Source organism: Saccopteryx bilineata, chromosome 1 (assembly GCF_036850765.1).
Source record: "Saccopteryx bilineata isolate mSacBil1 chromosome 1, mSacBil1_pri_phased_curated, whole genome shotgun sequence".
Taxonomy (NCBI): domain Eukaryota; kingdom Metazoa; phylum Chordata; class Mammalia; order Chiroptera; family Emballonuridae; genus Saccopteryx; species Saccopteryx bilineata.
The window spans coordinates 131,605,720-131,625,528 of NC_089490.1; the positions used below are offsets into that span (position 1 = coordinate 131,605,720).

At 51.2% G+C, this 19,809-nt stretch overlaps 1 protein-coding gene across 1 annotated transcript in view; it reads right to left on the reverse strand.

Annotated features, from left to right (window-relative positions):
• Positions 1 to 241: 241 nt before the first annotated feature.
• The window catches only part of FBN3 (fibrillin 3), a 62,290-nt gene continuing 42,722 nt past the window's right edge, over positions 242 to 19,809 (reverse strand). The window contains 27 exon segments of the mRNA XM_066252633.1: positions 242 to 580; positions 2,982 to 3,132; positions 3,771 to 3,799; positions 3,801 to 3,892; positions 3,895 to 3,974; positions 5,323 to 5,392; positions 5,395 to 5,445; positions 5,534 to 5,662; positions 8,407 to 8,520; positions 8,718 to 8,753; positions 8,756 to 8,848; positions 10,292 to 10,420; positions 11,331 to 11,537; positions 13,521 to 13,646; positions 13,807 to 13,855; positions 13,857 to 13,948; positions 14,714 to 14,792; positions 14,795 to 14,838; positions 14,958 to 15,001; positions 15,003 to 15,075; positions 15,556 to 15,681; positions 15,919 to 15,984; positions 16,145 to 16,201; positions 16,204 to 16,296; positions 17,157 to 17,282; positions 18,302 to 18,565; positions 19,410 to 19,538. Coding sequence (XP_066108730.1) covers positions 242 to 580; positions 2,982 to 3,132; positions 3,771 to 3,799; positions 3,801 to 3,892; positions 3,895 to 3,974; positions 5,323 to 5,392; positions 5,395 to 5,445; positions 5,534 to 5,662; positions 8,407 to 8,520; positions 8,718 to 8,753; positions 8,756 to 8,848; positions 10,292 to 10,420; positions 11,331 to 11,537; positions 13,521 to 13,646; positions 13,807 to 13,855; positions 13,857 to 13,948; positions 14,714 to 14,792; positions 14,795 to 14,838; positions 14,958 to 15,001; positions 15,003 to 15,075; positions 15,556 to 15,681; positions 15,919 to 15,984; positions 16,145 to 16,201; positions 16,204 to 16,296; positions 17,157 to 17,282; positions 18,302 to 18,565; positions 19,410 to 19,538 — 2,888 coding nt within the window.

Sequence of the window (19,809 nt, forward strand, 5' to 3'; positions counted from 1 at the left end):
TGGTCAGCCATTGTCACCAGGGACGAATCCTTACCAGTTCTAGAATCTTCCATTTCTGGAGAGGAGGGTGGCATGGGGGCCCTAGGCCTATTAAGGCCCCAGCTCATCATCAGGTTCTCCTTGTGGTATGTAGTGAGCAGAGTTTCATCAGTTTCTCCCAAACTTCATAGAATGAGGCAGGGGTTGGGGTATCCAGGTGGGGAGTCTGGAGAAGGGGCTGCGGAAGGGGTTTTGGGCCAGGTTATCGTAGCTGCAGCCAAACCTTTAGTCTCAAGGCCTGGACCGCTGGCCTCAGCTGCCCCTCTGGCTGGGTGCCCCAGGGCCCTGCTTTGCTTACCACCTCCAGTTGGTAGGTTCCAGGCCCTGGCCTCTGATGCCCCAGCTGCAAGGAGCTGAGGCCCCAGAGGTGATGCATGTGGAAGAAACTTTGCTCGTTGCCACGGGCAATGACATAGTGGACCTGGCCTCCTAGACTCTCCAGTGCTGGCCACAGCTCTAAAATGTGCTCAGCCTGGCCCAAGTATGAGAGGTTCAGGTCCAAGGTTAGCGGGGCCTCCAAATCAAGGCTGGCCAGGCTCACCTGGGGAGAAAGACCAGGTGGGTGATGCTTAGAGGCTGACAGACCCGGAATGCAGTGGGTAGGGACCATGGAGTCATGGCCAAGGGCAGATTTCAGCCAATCTCTAAAGAGGAGGAAAACACAAAACTCTCTGCCCTTGACTTCTGTCTAGCCCTCCATCCACAAGGCCAATGGTGAGCTTGGGCTAAGAGGAATGAAATTGGAAGCTGGTTCTCAGATGGATAGCAAAGAGGGAAGGTGTCCTGGGGTAGCTGGGATTATGACCAAGGGCCTTGCAGCAGAAGCCAGCTTCAGAGAGGGTGCCAGACCCAACAAAGTGAGAGAAATATAAGATCCAGTTGGGCCAGAGAGGAGTTGCCAGACAGCTTTCCGGTTCCCAGAGTCCCACTGCACTTCCTGCATCTGGGGCTCTTTGAGAGCCCTCTGTGTTCAGATCACAAACCTTTCTTTATCCGAGCTCCTGTCAGTGTTCCTGGTCCTGGCAGTCAGACAAGGCCCTAAGTTAGCCAGCCGCAATGCAGGCTAACCAGGGCTGGGTGCTGCATCCAATCACACAGGAGATTATCTGTGTTTTCTACTCCTTTGCCCTGCCGCAGGGCTGTATTCTTATTTATTTTATTTTATTTTTTGTATTTTTCCAAAGTGGGAGGCCAGGGATGGAGGGGGAGGCAGACAGACAGACTCACGCATGCTCCCGACCGGGATCCACCCGACATGCCCACCAGGGGGCGATGCTCTGCCCCTCTGGGGCATTGCTCAGCTGCAAACAGAGCCATTCTAATGCCTGAGGCAGAGGCCATGGAGCTGGCCCCAGCGCCTGGGCCAAATTTGCTCCAATGGAGCCTTGGCTGCAGGAGGGGAAGAGAGAGAAAGGAGAGGAGAAGCAGGTGGGCGCTTCTCCTGTGTGTCCTGGCCAGGAATCAAACTGGATACTTCCACATGCAGGGCCGATGCTCTACCGCTGAACCAACCAGCCAGGGCCCGCAGTGCTGTGTTTGTTTTGCCTAATTGATATGCTGCTGGAGTGTTTTGCTGTTGCATTAAAAGTGAAAGCTATTTCCATTTCCCAACCCTTCAGTTTTGGGATTCCAGCCCTTCCCATTAAAGTGTTGCACAGACATGTGCTCTTACTGACACCTCCTAGCAGGCTATGGATATTGCAGGCAAAGCCACAGGTCCCATCCTAGAAGCCCAGACAATCAATCTGCTCACTCTTGAGTGACAAACCCAACAGAGGGCCCTACTATTGCAAAGCTTAAAGAAAATAATCTTAACAGTGGGATAATATATACAGGCACTGTTTTCCCCAGCAAGAGGTTAGAAAAAAAAACTAAAGGGAAAAAGAGAAAAAGTAATCACTCATATTTAATCTAATCTTAAGAGCCCCTCAGACCTGACATTTCTTTTCTTTCTTTTTTTTTTCTTTTGTGCCAGAGACAGAGAGAGTCAGAGAGAGGGACAGATAGGGACAGACAGACAGGAATGGAGAGAGATGAGAAGCATCAATCATCAGTTTTTCATTGCGACACCTTAGTTGTTCATTGATCACTTTCTCATATGTGCCTTGACTGGGGGGCTACAGCTGACTAACCCCTTGCTCAAGCCAGCAACCTTGGGTTCAAGCTGGTGGGCCTTGCTGAAACCAGATGAGCCCGTGCTCAAGCTGGCGACCTCGGGGTCTCAAACCTGGGTCCTCTGCATCCCAATCTGACTGCACCACCGCCTGGTCAGGCCAAACCTGACATTTCTATCCCACTTTTGCCTTCATTTTTCCTACAGCATTTATCACTTATAATATTTTATCATGTGTTATAAAAGACAATGTTTTACTTATTTCTTCTCTATTTCTCTATTAAATTTAGTGTCAACCCTATGGAAGCCTATGATTTCTAGAGGTGAGGTGGTTTCAGGAGGCCCAAGCATAAAAGGTGCAGGAAAGAGGTGCAAAGGTGGAGTGTCTGAAGGGGGTAATAAACAAAGGGGCTAAGCTGGCTTCTCTGGGCCCTGTGGTGCTAAATTCAGAGGAGCTCTGAGGGAAAGCTTAGCCAGCCAAGAGGTGAGGGGTGACATGTTCCAGGGTACAGGCAGGGTTGAGGGGGTAAGCCATTTCTGCATCTAAGTGCTATGGAAGGGATTAGGAGGAGGATCACAGCCTGGCCAGAGTCTGTGTGGGAGGTACCTGACTCATCACTGGGAGTGAAGTGGGACGCTTGAGGGGCTGGTTTCTCATAGAGAGTTCTGAGGGATCTCCAGGAGCTGAGGAAGCAGAGGAAGGCCCAAGCAGGGACCACAGTGCAGGGACAAGCTGGGACACAGAGTCTGGTGTTTCCACCGTTGACTTGTACTCTGACAGTCCCTGCCACTGACTGTACTGCTATACCTAGTGCATTCCTCATGGCACCTGCTGGTCCCTGTGCAGGCTGCACTGTGGCTGGTCACAAGGTGAGAGCTCCTTGATCTTGCACTCACAGCAAGCTTCAGGTGAGAGCAGCTCCTCCTCATCTGGAGCGTTTTGGGATCTGTGGCTGAAGCTCAGGCTGGAGACACAATGCCTAGGCCAGGCGGGGGGCAGCAGGCCTTCAGAGACAGACTGAGGATCTTCCCAGCCACCCCCATAATCCATTTGTAGCCATGCTGTCCATGGACGAAAGGTCTGCCATGCAAATATGTCAGTGTGGTTCCTGTCTGTGACTCTCCAGGGGTGTGTGTGTGTGCATCCATCTTCGGCTTACCTAGGCAGAGGTATGAACCTACATGCACACAGGGTGTATGAATGTACCTGGGTGTACCTAAGGGTGTGTGCACGTGCAAGCCTGAGTGCATGCAGGGGTGCCAACATGTGCTTACACACTTGCATGTTGGATATGTGAATGCACAAGGGTTCCGGGGCATGTTGGCATGGGTATGAACTGTGTACATACTCAAATGCCATTAGAGAAATGTGCACCCATCACTCAAATGCCATTAGAGAAGTGTGCACCCATCCCTGTGGATGTGCAATCATGCAGGAGTGCCATAGGACAATTATATCATAGTGGGTGTGAGCTTGTGTGTACACATGTACAGGTGCTACTGGGGTTCTGTGCCCATTCTGTGTGCATGTGTGTATGTGTATGTGTGCACAAGCCTGCGTGTGTGCAGACACTCTCAGGATTTGGAGGTCTGTGTGCACCCCATTCAAGCCCCTCACCCTTGCCCAGCCCGGAAGTAGTCTGGGGGGGCATCTGCACAGAAAGCCACCAGGGGTGTTGGAGCAGCTGTAGCTACAGGGTTCCCCCTGCGTCGCACACTCATCCACATCCTGGCAGCCACAGCACAGCGGAAGCTTCCCAGAGTGTTGTAGCAGGAGGCGCTGCCACAGGCAGCAGGCAGCAGGCAACAGGACACATTCATTCTCATCTAAGGGTGGAGAGGGAGAGAAAGATGTAGGAGCAGGGAACAGGGGCCAGCCTCTGCACCCCCAGAGCCCTCCACTGGTAAATCTCCCCCTCTCCACTCAACAACTTCAGCTCCTCTTTCAGAGCCCAAGGCCAATGTCAAAACCCCTAACAGCCTCCTGGTGAGCCCCTTAATTCTCCTTGAAAGCATTTCTCAAAATTTCCCAGAAATCCTAAATGGTTTAAAACAAGGTCTTTTCCCCTCAGCACTGTTGACACGCGTGACCGGATCATTCTTGGGGTGGAGGGTGGTCCTGGGCACTGTAGGATGTTGAGCAGCATTTCTGGCCCCGACTCACTTGATGCTGGAAACACTCACTGCCTAGTTGTGACAACTACAAATGTCTCCAAGACACTTCAAAATGTTCCCCAGGGGGCAAAACGGTCCCCAGTTGAGATCTACTGGCCTAATAATCCCTGTTTCTCTGGTAAAACTGGACTAGGGAGCAGGCATGAAATTTGCTTCTCAGCTGGTATCTGTATCCACAGGGCCTGGTGTCAGGCAGGTCTTAGACAAACCGTGGCGAAGGAGTGAATAAGTACAAAGAGGAGGAGACAGGCTAAGAACACAGCATGGATAGCAGAGGCCCCAGAGCCAAATGCCACAGGTCAGATGCAGATCTGCCATAAGGGGCAGGAGGAAGAGCTAGAGAAAAGGCAATGCTGGTAAGGTGGCAGGAAAGTGGGAACAGATGTGTCACAGAGGCCATGGAAGGAGTGTCCAGAAGGGCAGACAGCAGTGCCCAGAAGGGCAGACAGCAGTGCCCAGAGTAGAGGAAGTGAAAGAGTTGTGGGAGAGCAGCCCCAACGAGGGTCAAGAGTGAAAGCCAGGGGAGGAAGAAAGAGAGGTGGTGAGGACCAGGCTGTCAATTAGGAGGACCTGAAACAGCAAAGAGAATCATGCACTGGAGAAGGTTGAGGGGCAGAAGGCTAGCCTCCAAGCTGATAGTCTCTGCAATAGCTATGGCAATGATGTAACATGCATGGCCCCCTTCCTCACTGCTGCTCCTGCTGCACCCACGGCAGACATCACTAATTAATCACAGCACTCTTTCCCAGTGATCACAGGCATGGTTTCAGAATCTGTCTCATCTGGGCCCTGCAGGTCACAACTCCCTAAAAAATGAACTCAAACTTTGTCATGCTGGCTCTGTAGCCTGGATTCCCGGCAGGAGCAATGCACTACCTTCCATACTGGCCCATCTGATCTTTGCTTGTCGCAATATCCCGCAGGGAGGTTGTTCCTAGTTGCCCAGTCTAGACAAGTCCTGGTGGGAGCCTCGGCTTCCTCCCAGTCTCTACCACTCACCAGCACACTGGCTCCACTGGGAGTGTGGCGTGAAACCCTGGAGGCAGCTGCAGGAGTAGCCCCCAGTTCATTCTGACAGCCATGCTGGTAGCGATGGGGTCCGGCACATTCATCCACATCTTCAAGACAGAGAGGGAGAGAGGGGCTCACCCAGTGTCCTTTAGGACCACCTCTCAGGCCTAGACTCCACCCAAAGCTTGACTCTACCTTCACAGCCACGGCCTGAGCTGTCCAGAGTGAAACCTTGATAGCACTCACAGCTGAAGCTGCCTGGAGCATTGTGGCAGCATCCTCGGGTGCCACAAAGGCCAGGCTGGACCAAGCACTCATCATTATCTGCAGAGAACCGAGAAGCACCAGGGCCAAACATGTCAAGCACCATGATGCTGAGCCTACCATCTGATCAACTATGTGGCTTTGAGCAAGTCATTTACTTGCTCTGCGCCTCAGTTTCCTCCTCTGTGAAATGAGATCTGTAACAGTTCCCACCTCACAGAATTGCCACAGACATTTGAGATCACACACATATAGGTCTTCAATGGAATCTCATCTGTACCTCCTCAAATCTGTGTGACCTAGGGGGAGTGACTTACCCTCTCTTTGCTTCGGTTTCCTTAGCTATAACATGTAGAGAATAACACCCACCTCATTGAGTTTTTGTGAGAATTAAGTTAATCTATTCATGTAAAGGGCTTAGGATGGAGCTTGGCATAGGAGTAAAAGATTAATAAAACCCCCTTTTTTTATAATATATTCCATGGGAAAATGACCCAGGATAACTATTGTGCAGAGTCCTCATGGAAACCTGACAACTGTAGGACATCAGTCAGTGTTACAGACTGAATGTTTGCCCCCCCCCCCTCCAACTCATATGCTGAAACCTTAGGTCCCCATGTGATGGTATTTAGAGACAGGGATTTGGGGAAGTGCTCAGGGTTAAATAAAGCCGTAAGTGAGGCCCCATGATGGGATTAGTGCCTTAGTGATGCCAGAGAGACTGTGGAGGACACCTGAGAGGATAGTCATCTGTAGGCCAGGGAGGGAGTTTGCAGAAACTGACTCTGTGGGCACCTTGACCTCAGACTTTCAGCCTCCAGAACTGTGAGCAATAAATGTCTGTTGTTTAAATCACTCAGGTTATGGTATTTTGTATGGCAGCCCGAGTTACCAGGCAATGTTGCTATGGTAGTAATGCCCATGAGTGGTAAATTGCATTTGAGCTGGGGTTATAGGAAATAAACAATACTTTTCAGAGTGAGAAATATGAGTTTTGGCTTCTGTGAATACAGAGATAATTGACATCAGGTACTTCCCTTTGGGGACCTGGGATCTTTCTTGGGTATAAAAAGCACTGGGGACATGGAGATTCTAAGCCACAGTGGCTCTCACAGCTACATGTCTCATCCCTCACATCTGATTTGTCACTTGAGGGGCCACAGAGACTAGCCCTGTATTCCTACCAGGATCCTGCCAAAGAGATACACCCAATGCCACCTGCATTTCCCCCTTGCATTCAGCAAAGTGAACCAAGGGTCAGGGTGGCCTACTGTGGTCATGTGAATGCGATCTTCAAGTTCAGTCATCAGTAAACCAAGGCCCCATGGGACAAATCTGGCTCACCACCTGTTTGTATAAATAAAGTTTTATTGGCACACAGCCACACCCATTCATTTACAATATATCATCTATGGCTGCTTTTAGGCTACAATGCCTGAGTTGAGTAATTGCAACAGAGATCACATGGACCACAAAATTGACAATGTCCACTAACAGGCCCTTTATAGAAAATGTCTGTCACCTCCTAATCTAGTTAGTCAAAGAACAACCACCAAGAATATAGGCTATACAGGTGCTAGTCATGGATGATCTGGATCCTTCTGCAGTGGGGAGCCTGGCTTAGAATTTAAACTCTATTTTAGTGAGAGAAGTCCTTTGTGAGATTTGAATGTCAGGCACAAGTGGGATGTGTATATGCTGGTACACAGACTCGTGTATACACACATACACCTGCATGCATACAAATGTCCCGGTACGGGTACTCTTCTTAGGAGGCTGGGAAAATAACTTCACTGTTCAGAAAAAGAAAAACACATGTCATATCCAGGCCTGGAACACTCTTCCCCCAATAGGCACATGGCCCACTCCTTCACCTCCTTCAAATCTTTGCTCAAAGGTCCCCTTTTGATAATGCTTCTCCTGATCTCTCTGAAAAAAAGTGCAGCCTTCCTGATCTCCTCACTCTGCTTTCCTTTTTCTTTCTTTTATACTATACATCATACTATAGTGTGAATTTATAATTATGTTTGTTTTTAGTCTAATTCTCTGCTAGCAGGGGCCATCCATAATGGCAGCAAGCATAACCCTTGTGTCCATTTCTGTACCCTCAGGGTCTAGAATGAGGCTTGGCACCATTTCTGTAAAGGGCCAGATAAGAAATATTTTTGACTCAATTGCAGCTTTTCAGCTCTGCCATTATAGCATAGAAACAGCCAAAGACAATACACAAATAAAGAGTCATATGAACCAATAAAACTTCATTGACAAAGGCAAGCAAGGGGCCAGGCTTGACCTAGTGGCTGGAGTTCAATGACCTCTGGTCTAGAGCACTGCCTGGTACATAGTGGGTGTTCAGCAGGTGTTGGCTGAGTGGATTAGTAGGAGTTTGAATGGGGCCACCCTTAGCTCGGTTTGGTCCTCAGGGGAGGTCTGGCTTTCCTGGGCCACAGGGCATTAAGAAGCTATTAGAATGACAGATGCCTCTGTAGCTTTGGGTTCTGAACCAACTTCCCCTTTTAACCCTGTGAGCCCCTGGATTTTCCAGAACACCCTGGGGAGAAACCCAGCAGGGACAAGTCAGGTGTCAAGGGCCAAAGTCAGAAGGTCTCCTCAGGATGGGCCTCCCAAGTCCCTAGAAGATTCTAGATGTGATCACTGACAAGGCAAGGAATTTGTTACTATCACTCCTGTATTCCTGATTGATGTCCAGCACGCACTGGGCACTTACTATTTATTTGGTGAACAAATAAAAGTGGAGACCAGAGTCATGCACCAGCTGTTGCATGAAGGGTGAGGGTACTCACCAAAACAAGCCTGGTGGCGCTGGGTGAAGCCAGGGGAACAGCAGCAGACAAAGGCATTGCTGGTGTTGACATAGAACTGGCAGTTGTACTGCCTGGAGGTACACTCATCCAGGTCTGTGGCACAGATGGTCCCAATGGGCTCAGGGCAGGGCCTGGTCGAGGCTGGGGGCTTCTCAAGGAAAAGACCCTAGAGATGGTGCCTGATGCCATCCAGTGGGGAGGGAGTGAGATGGCAGATGTGCTCAGGGCATCACTAGGGGACAGGAACAGAGCCACACAGGGCATGAGGGGAAGGAAGGGGAAGGCATCACCTGTGCAGGTCCTGCCCTCCTCCTGAAGCAGGTAGCAGTGGGGCAGACACATAGGAAGTTGCATTCCCTGTTTCTGCAGAAGAAGCTACATAATGTGGGGGCCTGGCTGCACTCATCTACATCTAGAAGCAGGGGAATCAGACAGACATTCCAAGTGGCTTGAGAGCTGGGGTTTTCACCCTGGTCCCGCTGAGGCCTCCTTCCCAGACCCTACCCATCCAGGATTTCTGGGCTTACACGTTTGGCTTTGTGGAACACATGGTCTTAGTCCCAACTACGCAAGCCTCCTTTGTGGCAGCAAAGCAGCCATGGAAGGTAAGGAAGCAAAAGGCATGGCTGCCGGGGTCCAGCCCCGGGGGGAATCCAGGGGTCCCACAGGAAGAGACGGTGTCGGCACGAATGGAGTGAGAGAGCCGAATTCTTTTTTTTCTCTTTATTCTCTAGTTAGCATTTACTGCCAGGCATCTCTGCCAATGGCTGGTCTAACTTTACTTTTTATGCACACACACTAAGTTACAATCACATGGTATTTTGAATACATCATTGTTTTAGTTTCACTATGGTTACATATTTCTAGATAACAGTTAATTCATATCTATAAGCTACAAATCAGGTGGTAAGTCATTCAAAGTACAGTTATACAATAACTTGAATAGTAATAAAATATCGGTACAAACTTCTAAAAGGTTAGTATTAATTAATAACTCTATTTTACTGTTGTTGTGAGTCAAGGGCGCAGAGAGAGATCCGCAGCCGTTGGTCTTCACTGCGGTGACTCTATCAACCAGTAGCCATCGATCTTCTTTTGCTGTGACTTTGTCAATCAGCAGTTGTGGATCTTCTCCTGCTGTGACCTAGTTAGCCAGCATTAGTGGATCGGCTCCCGACACATGGCTGTGTGCCAGTAAAACCATATTAACAAAACTAAGTGGGGCCCTGGCCAGTGGGTCAATGGCTAGATCGTTGGCCTGGCATATGGATATCCTGGGTTCGATTCCCAGTCAGGGCACACAAGAGAAGCGACCATCTGCTTCTCTCCCCCCTTCCATTTCTCTGCCCCTTCCCCTCCCACAGCCAGTGGCTGGATTGGTTTGAGCATTGGCCCCGGGGGCTGAGGATAGCTCAGTTGGTATGAGTGCATCTGCTTCAGGCACTAAAAATAGCTCAGTTGATTGGAAAATCAGACCCAGACGGGGTTGCCAGGTGGTGGATCCCAGTCAGGGTGCATGTGGGAGTCTGTCTCACTATCTCCCCTCCTTTCACTTAAAAGAAAAAAAAATTTTAAACCAAGTGGAGGGCCACGCTCACCCTTGTCAACATTTGCAAACCCCTGAATTAGATGGATATCTGCTATACAAGGTAATGAAAATCTCAGGATGCACAAAGTAACAGGAGGAAAGTGGCCCAAATAATGTTGGGATATAGGGAAAAATTTATGGATATTTTCAACTTTGTGGTCCATATGGTCTCTGTCGCTCTGGTCTTGGTTTTCTCATAGAAGCGTGATCTGGGTGTTGTGTGGAGGGGCCAGGCAGTGTCAGGGAATAAGGGTCAGGGTGACTTATGCAGGCTGGCTGTGGCAGCGGTGTCTGGCATGTACCCGGACTGGCAGTGGCAGTGGAAGGAGCCAAGATTGTTAATGAACTCACTGTGGGGATATAGGTGAGAGAGCACGTAGCACTCGTCCACATTGGGGATAAGTCCTCAGCTGGGGCAGGCTGCTTCGGGTCACTGGGGCACACATCCTCACTTTTGCCCAGCAGCCCTCTCCTTGGAGGCCAGGCCAGTCTCTACTTCCCCTTCCTGCATCCATGGAGTGCACCAGGCTGTGGGTCACAACTCTGTCAGCAAGACACACTAATGAAACTCCTTTTACTGGATAGTGTGAACACCCGGGGGTACAACCCCACATGCGTAGAAGCACAGACAGTGACACATAAACATTTCACACCAGTCACACACGTGGACACTCACAGAATCTTGAGTACACACACAGTCAAGGGCTCCTCTGTCCCCCAGACACATCCATGCAAAGGCACTCCCTTTTCAGCCTCTGATGTCCCTGCTACTCTCCTGTCACCTTCACTGACATGTTCAATGAAGCACAGATACATTCACACTCACACACACATAGTTACCCTCATAGACACTCGCCAGAATCCAAATCACACAACAGGCTCACTCCCTCTTCCTCACCTTCTGGTGCAGACTCCTCACCCAGCTCACATACAGGAGACACAAGCTCCCACCCATATCAGCACACACACGCTCACTAACCAGCTTACACACAAGGAGGATGCACGCCAACTCACAGGATCACTGAAGACAAATGCTCACTGAAACACTTGCACACACAGGGAATGCACACCAGTCCATACGCTTTCTCATGCTCATCAATGAACCTATATACAAAAGAATACACACACATTGCCCCACACATCTGCTTACCCATCACCCAAGTTCATGCACACACATAGTCATGAATGGGTTCTGGTTCACACTGATTCACACATACCTGACATCGCGCGCGCGCACACACACACACACACAGGCTCACTAATTCCAGCATCCAGTGAAGCGTAGATACACCACTGTGAACAAACTCTCACTCACCTTGGCCCTCAGTGGTGTAGCCTGAGCCATGGGGGCATAGCTTCCTGGGGGTAGAGGTGCTGGGCAGGCGACAGCGATCACAGTGAGGCCCCCAGGCATGGTCACCCCTGCAGCAGCACTCTACCCTGGTGACCGCCTTGCCACCACTTGATGGGGCCTGGCATATGGATTGCAGCACCTTGGAGAAGCAGGGCCCCTGCCAGAAGTCTGCAGGGAACGATGAGTGGGAGAAACTCGCCATTAGGGTCCCACTTCCCCCTGGCATCCAGGGGCACCAAGAGTCTATACTTGGGCTCCCAGATGCCTTCGACATGGCTGTGCATGTGCAGTGGGGCTCTCAGATGCCTTTGACATGGCTGTGCATGTGCAGTGGGGCTCCCAGATGCCTTTGACATGGCTGTGCATGTGCAGTGGGGCTCCCAGATGCCTTTGACATGGCTGTGCATGTGCAGTGGGGCTCCCAGATGCCTTTGACATGGCTGTGCATGTGCAGTGGGGCTCCCAGATGCCTTTGACATGGCTGTGCATGTGCAGTGGGGCTCCCAGATGCCTTTGACATGGCTGTGCATGTGCAGTGGGGCTCCCAGATGCCTTTGACATGGTTGTGCATGTGCAGTGGGGCTCCCAGATGCCTTTGACATGGCTGTGCATGTGCAGTGGGGCTCCCAGATGCCTTTGACATGGCTGTGCATGTGCAGTGGGGCTCCCAGATGCCTTTGACATGGCTGTGCATGTGCAGTGGGGCTCCCAGATGCCTTTGACATGGCTGTGCATGTGCAGTGGGGCTCCCAGATGCCTTTGACATGGCTGTGCATGTGCAGTGGGGCTCCCAGATGCCTTTGACATGGCTGTGCATGTGCAGTGGGGCTCCCAGATGCCTTTGACATGGCTGTGCATGTGCAGTGGGGCTCCCAGATGCCTTTGACATGGCTGTGCATGTGCAGTGGGGCTCCCAGATGCCTTTGACGTGGTTGTGCATGTGCAGTGGGTGCAATCTTCAAGGCTGTGGTTCCCAACAGCGTTAAGTACCCTCTACGGGCTGGTTCTGAGGTTAGAGCTGTGGCAGAGGCTACAGACCTGAAGATCAGAGAACTTACACCTGGGCTGTGGACATTGGGCTGACCTCTGAGGGTCAATGGCAGCATCCCTCTGGCCGAGGAGAGATTTAAGGGTCAAGGGGCAGCATAGAGGCTGGGGAACACTGGGGGAGAGAGGCAAGAGGTGGCAGGATAGGCCCTGGCCGGTTGGCTTAGTGGTAGAGCGTCGGCCTGGCGTGCAGGAGTCCCGGGTTTGATTCCCGGCCATGGCACACAGAAGAAGCGCCCATCTGCTTCTCCACCCTTCCCCCTCTCCTTCCTCTCTGTCTCTCTCTTCCCCTCCCACAGCCAAGGCTCCAATGGAGCAAAGTTTGCTCGGTCGCTGAGGATGGCTCTGTGGCTTCTGCCTCAGGCGATGGGCAGAGTATCGCCCCCTGGTGGGCATGCCGGGTAGATCCCGGTTGGGCGCATGTGGGAGTCTGTCTGACTGCCTCCCCGTTTCCAGCTTCGGAAAAATGCAAAAAAAAAAAAAAAAAAAAAAAAAAAAAAAAGTGGCAGGATAGACAGTGGGGAGAGAGCAAAAGGGTGATGTCCAGAGACGTGGGAAGTATAGAGGACAGGCTAGAGACTGGATGTCAAGTAGGGAGACACAGCCATGCTAGAGGGTGTGCTTGGGAGTCTGGGTAGGTAGGGTGCATCTCTGAGATGGAGACTCCGGGAAGAGAGGCTGGACTTGTTTGGAGGTGACCTGTGTCTGGGGGAGAATTGGTGATGGAGGGTCCTGAAGACAGCTGAACACACATGTTTGGCCTGAAATTCTGGCATGGAGACTGTGCTGGGGGAGTGAAGAGGGAGAAGAGTGGCAGGGATTGTGAAGACAAGAAGTTGCCAGGACAGATGGTACAAGTTTAGCCTCCAGGAAATGGTGAACCTGGGGGAACTTGTGCCTGGGTGTGACAGAGGGGGGTGGTTCCAGGATATTTGGCTGAAGGGACGAAGGGAACATGGGGTATGTGTGTCCAGATCAACTCAGCAAACCACTGTGTGCTCCCTTGGTACCCAGGACCCTGTCCCCACCTTGGAAAGTTCCTAGATGGCAGAAAGACAGGTGTTAGGTGGCTGCATGTCCTGGGCCTGTCACTGACATACTCACCGTGGCACTCGTTGAGGGCAGGGCTGGGCTGGAAACCCTCATCACGGTTGCGTCGAAAGCTGCCTTCAGTGTTGCCACGGAGGCCATCGGCACAGAGGTTGGGCTACGTCCGGCACTCATCTTCATCTGAGACGGAAGTGAGGAGGCAGGCCAGTAGGGCACACACAGGTGGAAGGGAAGAGGCGAGCCAGCCTCCTTCGGTTTCAATGTCTGCCTGCTTGCCCTCGTCCTCTTGCTCTGACTTCTCCCCTGCACAGTGCTCCCAGTACCCCCAAGCACCTGGTGCCTATGCAGCCCTCCTCAGAACGAGGCTGGGGCTGCGCGCCGGGGGGGGGGGGACGGGACGCAGGTGAAGGTGCCGATGAGGCTCTTGCACAGCATGCCCCGGGCACGGCAGTCCTGCTGAACATCTGTGCTCTCATCCACATCTGCAGATGACCAGGAAGAATTGGCAACCAAGGTCAGGTGCCCCATGACCTGTGGGGCCTGAATCCCAACCCCAAGATGGCCTTGAGTGGGACCAGAGTGAGGACCCTGGAGCACTGCCAGGCTCCCGCCCCTCGTCAGCCTGGCTTAGGCCTTCTGAGAAGCTGACGGGGTCATGACTGCCCCAGACATCCTCATCTGCTGCCTACATCAGGGTCTGTGAATATCTCTGGGCTTCACCATGGCCCCTGAAACAGTGACCTGGAAATAGCCCTGGAGGGGCCATGTCACAATCCAGAGTTTCTCAGCCTTGAAACTGGACATTTGGGACCAGAAAATTCCTTGTGTTGGGAGAGCATTCTGTGTATTGTAGGATATTTAGCAGCCTCCCAGGCCACACAATGCCAGTAGCACCCCCCTCCACACACATACCCCATTGATAAAAAATGTTTTCAGTCATTGCCACATATCCCCTGGGGGGCACAATTGCTGTCCCCACTGCTCTGTCCCACTCAGGCCATATCCAACTGCCACTAGAGAGTCCTCTAGAGCCACACCCCCTGTCCTGTTACATTTGGTACCCAAGATGCTAGCACTTCATTTTCATAACAACAGAATCAGAGCCACTGCTCACAAAAGAGTGCCCATTGCACACTCCCTTGCCTCATTCTCCCCTCACTTTGCCACTTATTGTTCATTCCCACCTTTGGAAGCACAGGCTCTTATCTTTCTCTCTCAAGACCAAGGCCCACCTGCGTAATTCCTACCTTGGCACATGGCCCCAACCTCCTGCAAGATATAGCCAGCTGGGCAGGCGTACACATAGGAGCCTTCAGTGCTGTGGCAGCAAGGCTGCCACAGAGCAAGGGGTCCAGGGGGCACTCATCAATGTCTGAGGCCATTGGAGGTGCAGCTGGCTGAGATCTGCCTGTGGAACTCCCGCTCCTACCCGGAGGCCAACTCCCTACATCCCCAGCACACAGCTCAGGACCTAAGCAGGCAGGGTCATACCCTCACAGGTCATTGTGGAGCTGGGCTAGAAGCCATCAGCGCATCACATTCAAGCCTCCAATGATGCTCATGCGGGTGCCTTTGCCACCTGGGTGCCTAGTGGAGCACTCGTCTGTGTCTGGGGTGGGATAAGAGGTGGTCAGTGCATGCAGAGGGCCCTCTGTCCTCAGTATTATCATGTCTGCCTCCTCATTGACTTCCACAGACTGGATTGGGCCAGATCTGGTGCGACTCTAGGCTGGACACAAGGCAACATGCAGTATGTGTTCAATAAATGAGTGACTGAGTGAGCAAAGGAGTGAATAAATGAGTGAGTGGAGAAATGAGTGAGTAGTGAATGAGTAAGAAAGTAAATGAATGAGTAAATGAATAAGTGAATGAGTGATGAGTGAATAAATGAATGAGTAAACAAGTAAATAAGGAAGCAAGGGAGTGAATGAGATAGTAAATTGCAAAGTAAATGAGCAAGTAAGTAAATAACACCGAAGGAAGAATGGGTGGGAGACTGACAGTGGCTGAGGGACAGGACACCACCTCAGATGGTGACTGCCCAGGCCCACTGTTTCCTCCTTTCCTAGGATGCAGGCTGGTCACCCACCCCCACAGCTGATGCTTGTGAAGTCCAGGCTATAGCTAAATGGACACTCGCAGTGGAAGGAGCCATCCATGTTGACACAAAGGCCATTGACACAGACATCGGGGTTCTCTGCACACTTGTTCACGTCTGCGGCTGACAGGTGTCTCAGGTATATAGCATTTGTCATGCCCCACCCACAGTCAGGGTATTTTCTTTCTCTCTGGGCCAGCGGGGTCCAGGGCCACTCATGGGTCCAGGGCCACCCATGGGTCAAGAAGGGAGCTTGAGACTTGGGAATCTAGGCAGAGCCCAGATGAAGCCGGGCAGAAAGGAGCAGGGTGAGGCAGCCTGGAGTGGCTATTAATCTGTGCATGAGGGGCTCACCTTCCCGAGTCGCATCCAGGCCTGGGACTGCCCCATGGCCAAAGGGGCAGAGCTCCTGGAAGGCAGCTGGACAGTGAGAGGGGAAGGGGTGAAGGTTGGGGCTCGGTGCAGCCCCCAGAACCCTCCAAGTGAGTGTTGAGAAGGCTGGATGAAGAGTAGAGAGAAAGGAGAGCAGCTGGAGGTAGGTGGGTAGAATCAGGAAGAAGACTGACGGGGTGGCACTCACCACCGCTCTTCTGAGGACAGAGCTCACAGGGATCATTCCAGCCCTCGCCAGGCCTCTACTACAACAGCACCAGATCTTGGTGGTGTTGAAAGCTTTAGGCACTGAGCACCTTCCAGCCTTGAAACAGGTGAAGCAGAAATTCTGCTGAATGTCTGTGGGGTGATTTCCCAGATGGAATCATTCTCTGCATGCCTCTTACACCTCTGTCCCTGAAAATAGGTGGCCCCACCTCTACCAGTGCTAAGCAGAACACTCCACGTCCCTAACCATGGCGACTGGTTTGGGAATGGACATGTGAGCCACACTGGGCCAGTGAAGGTCAGCCTCGGAGCTTTTGCAGGACGCGTGGGAATTCCTTCCCGCAACGCCCCACTTTCACTGCTGTGAGGTACTCCTGGGACTGGGGGAACTGTCAAACTCAGCCATGTTCTTTGATCAGAAGCCTCTTCTTGGAGAAGCAAAGTGGCTGATTCCCGGGAACCAGGAAACCTCAGACTTCAGACCCCAAGTCCTCTTTGTTGACCCCTAGTCTTCAGCTTCAATGCCCATCAGCCTGAGACAGCCACATGGGCAGGGTGGGATTTGAGGCAAACCTGGCCCCAGAAAAACAAATATGGATTAACTTGCCTTGCCCTGTCCTCCTTGTTGCCCCTAACCTGTGAAAGACAGGCTGGCTCATATTGAATGAGGCTAACCCACACTGGACAAGGCTAGCTAAGCTGAGATGAAGCCAGCCCTGGTAGGGCAACTGCATCCCACACAGCACAACCAAAGCCCAAGGGACCAGGCTAGTCCAGACTGGATCAGGTTAGTGCTCCACAGAAGTGACTTGTCTGGCCAAGAGGTTGGTTGGAGTAGAACCACCCCACAAATACAGAGGAAACCCTCTGGGGCAGAGCTCCAGAAGCTCAAACAGGAAACTTCAGTCTCCTTTTCCAATGAATCTGACTCTTCCCTGTTCCACCTTCCACCTCTTCCCAAAGCCCTGTGTGTTCCCTGACCCCAGACTCACCAAAGCAATGGAGCCCATGGTCAGAGAGGACAAAGCCAGGTGGGCAGAGGCACTGGAAACTCCCAGGGCTGTTGGTACAGGTACCAAAGAGGCAGAGGTTGGGCTCCTTTGAGCACTCATAGATATCTGGAAGAACAGGGACACAATCTGGGTGGGATGCAAGCAGGACCTCCACCAGGGTGGGGCAGCCTCAGTTGTCAGGAGGGGCAAATGGGGTGGGGTCCCAGGGACTGATCTGGGGCAAGGGTCTCCAGGGCCTATTATGAGCCCACGCACCAAGTAGGCAGTGTGTGGGGTGGTCTTTCCTTGAAGATGTCTTCAGAGTAAGGTCACGGTCAGGAAAGTTCATCTTCAGAGATTAAATTGGGATAAAGCTAACTGAGACTAGATAAATTTATCTTTTTTTTTTTTAAAGAGGAAGGTTTATTATGTGATGTTAAGTCAGTACTTTCTTTTTTTAAATTTATTTATTCATTTTTTTTAGAGAAGAGAGGGAGAGACAGAGAGAGAGAGAGAGAGGAGAGACAGAGAGAGAGAAGGAGGGAGGAGCTAGAAGCATCAAGTCCCATATGTGCCTTGACCAGGCAAGCCCAGGGTTTCCAACCGGCGACCTCAGCATTTCCAGGTCGACGCTTTATCCACTGCGCCACCGCAGGTCAGGCTAGATAAATTTATTCAACACCAGATGGAATTAGTTCACATGGTATTAGGCTAGCCTAGATAGACTAGATCAGAGATGATCAGGCCATACTGGTCAAGGTTAGTCTACACTGTACAAGGTGAACCCATCTGTTCAGACCAGAATGATCTAGGTTAGCCCAGATTGCACAAGGCTAGTCTAAGTGGATAAATGGACTAGAGGTGGCCTGGCCAGTCCAGTCCAGGTTAGCTCACACTGTATGAGGCTAGCCCATCTGCTCAGGCCAGACTGGCCCAGATTGGCCAACATTGTTCAGTCACTCAAATGGGGAAATCACACCAGCGGATCTCATCCATTGAGTTTACATCTGGGTAATCTTAGGTGCATTGAGACCCCACACTCATGCCTATTTCATATAATTAATAAGGAAACCTATGGGTCCCAGAGAGAGAGCTCTAAGCCCAGAAAGAATCTTAATAACTCAATTTATGAAACCCTCATAATAGTGTATGGTGCTGTATTGAGCACTGTGCTAAGTACATCTCCAAAGTCACCACGACCCCAGCTGGCATTCTCATGTTACAGATGGGGTACAGAAGCCCAGAAATGCCTCTCTGGTCCCAGAGCGGGGATGGAGCTGAACATTCAATGACACAGAGCTCATTCTGCACCGTGAAGCTGGGAGGACAGATACAACAGAAGGAGCTCTCTATGTTCTGGCAAGTGCCTGGCAAGCAGATTCCCATAGGGCCGAGACACTCATTGGTGTCTGTGGAGAGGAAGAGGAGGAATCCCAGCACCAGACAGTGGCAGGAGTTCTCTTGGGACCAAAACCAGCACCTACAATCACTGCGTGATTGCTGAGGGCCTCAGAGCAAAGGCTGAGACTCAGGAAAACAGGAACAGCTGGGGAAGGATATTCTGGGCCCTGGTGGGGTTTACAGGTGGAACCAGGTAGTGTCAAGAGAAAGAGGGAACAATGTTTCTAATCTTAAGCCACCTGGAAACCTCTTTCATGGTTTCCATGGCATCACTTAGATCTCCATTATTCTATACTTTGGTACTTAGAATTTTCAAGAAGTCTCACCCTGGCCCTGGCCAGTTGGCTCAGTGGTAGAGTGTCGGTCTGGTGTGTAGATGTCCTGGGTTTGATTCCCGGTCAGGGAACACAGGAAAAGCGACCATCTGTTTCTCCACCTCTCCCTCTCCCCTCTCTCTCTTCCCCACCTGCAGCCATGGCTCAATTGGAGCAAGTTGGCTCCATGGCCTCTGCCTCAGGTACTAAGAAGAGCTCGGTTGCTGAGCAAAGGAGCAACGCCCCAGATGGGCAGAGCATTGCCTCCTAGTGGGCTAGCTGGGTAGATCCCAGTCAGGGTGCATGCAGGAGTCTGTCTCTCTGCCTTCCCTCCTCTCACTAAAAAAAAGAAAGAAATCTCACCCTAAACCACAAACCCTTTGAAAATAAGAGTGTGATATAGTTTTTTTTAATACCTTAAACTAAATGCAAGATTATGAAATGGAACCATGATCATGTATAAGTATCAACTGTATGTAAACTTGGAACTTGGAGCAGGGACTGGCTGAGATGGCTCCCAGCACTGTCCAAGACTCACCCATACAATTCTTTCCATTGGATGTGAGCTCAAATCCATCCTGACAAAGGCAGTGAAAGGAACCAGCTATGTTGAGGCACTGGCAAAATCAGCACACCTGCCCTGCCAGGGTGATATACTCATCTATGCCTGCAGAGGGAGATGGGCAGGTGTGGTCACCCTTACCACTGGGGGCTCTGAACCTCCTTTGTATTCCCATCAGCAACAAAGTTAAGTTGATGGCAGTGACTTCAATTTATGGAGTGCTCACATGTCAGGCTCTGTATATTAACTTTCCAACTATCCTATGAGACATATATATTTTTTCTACTATGAGCATTTTAATGCTATGAATTTGCCTCTAGATACACTTTCAGCTGCATCCCACGTACTTTGTTGTGTTTTCACCTTCATTTAGTTA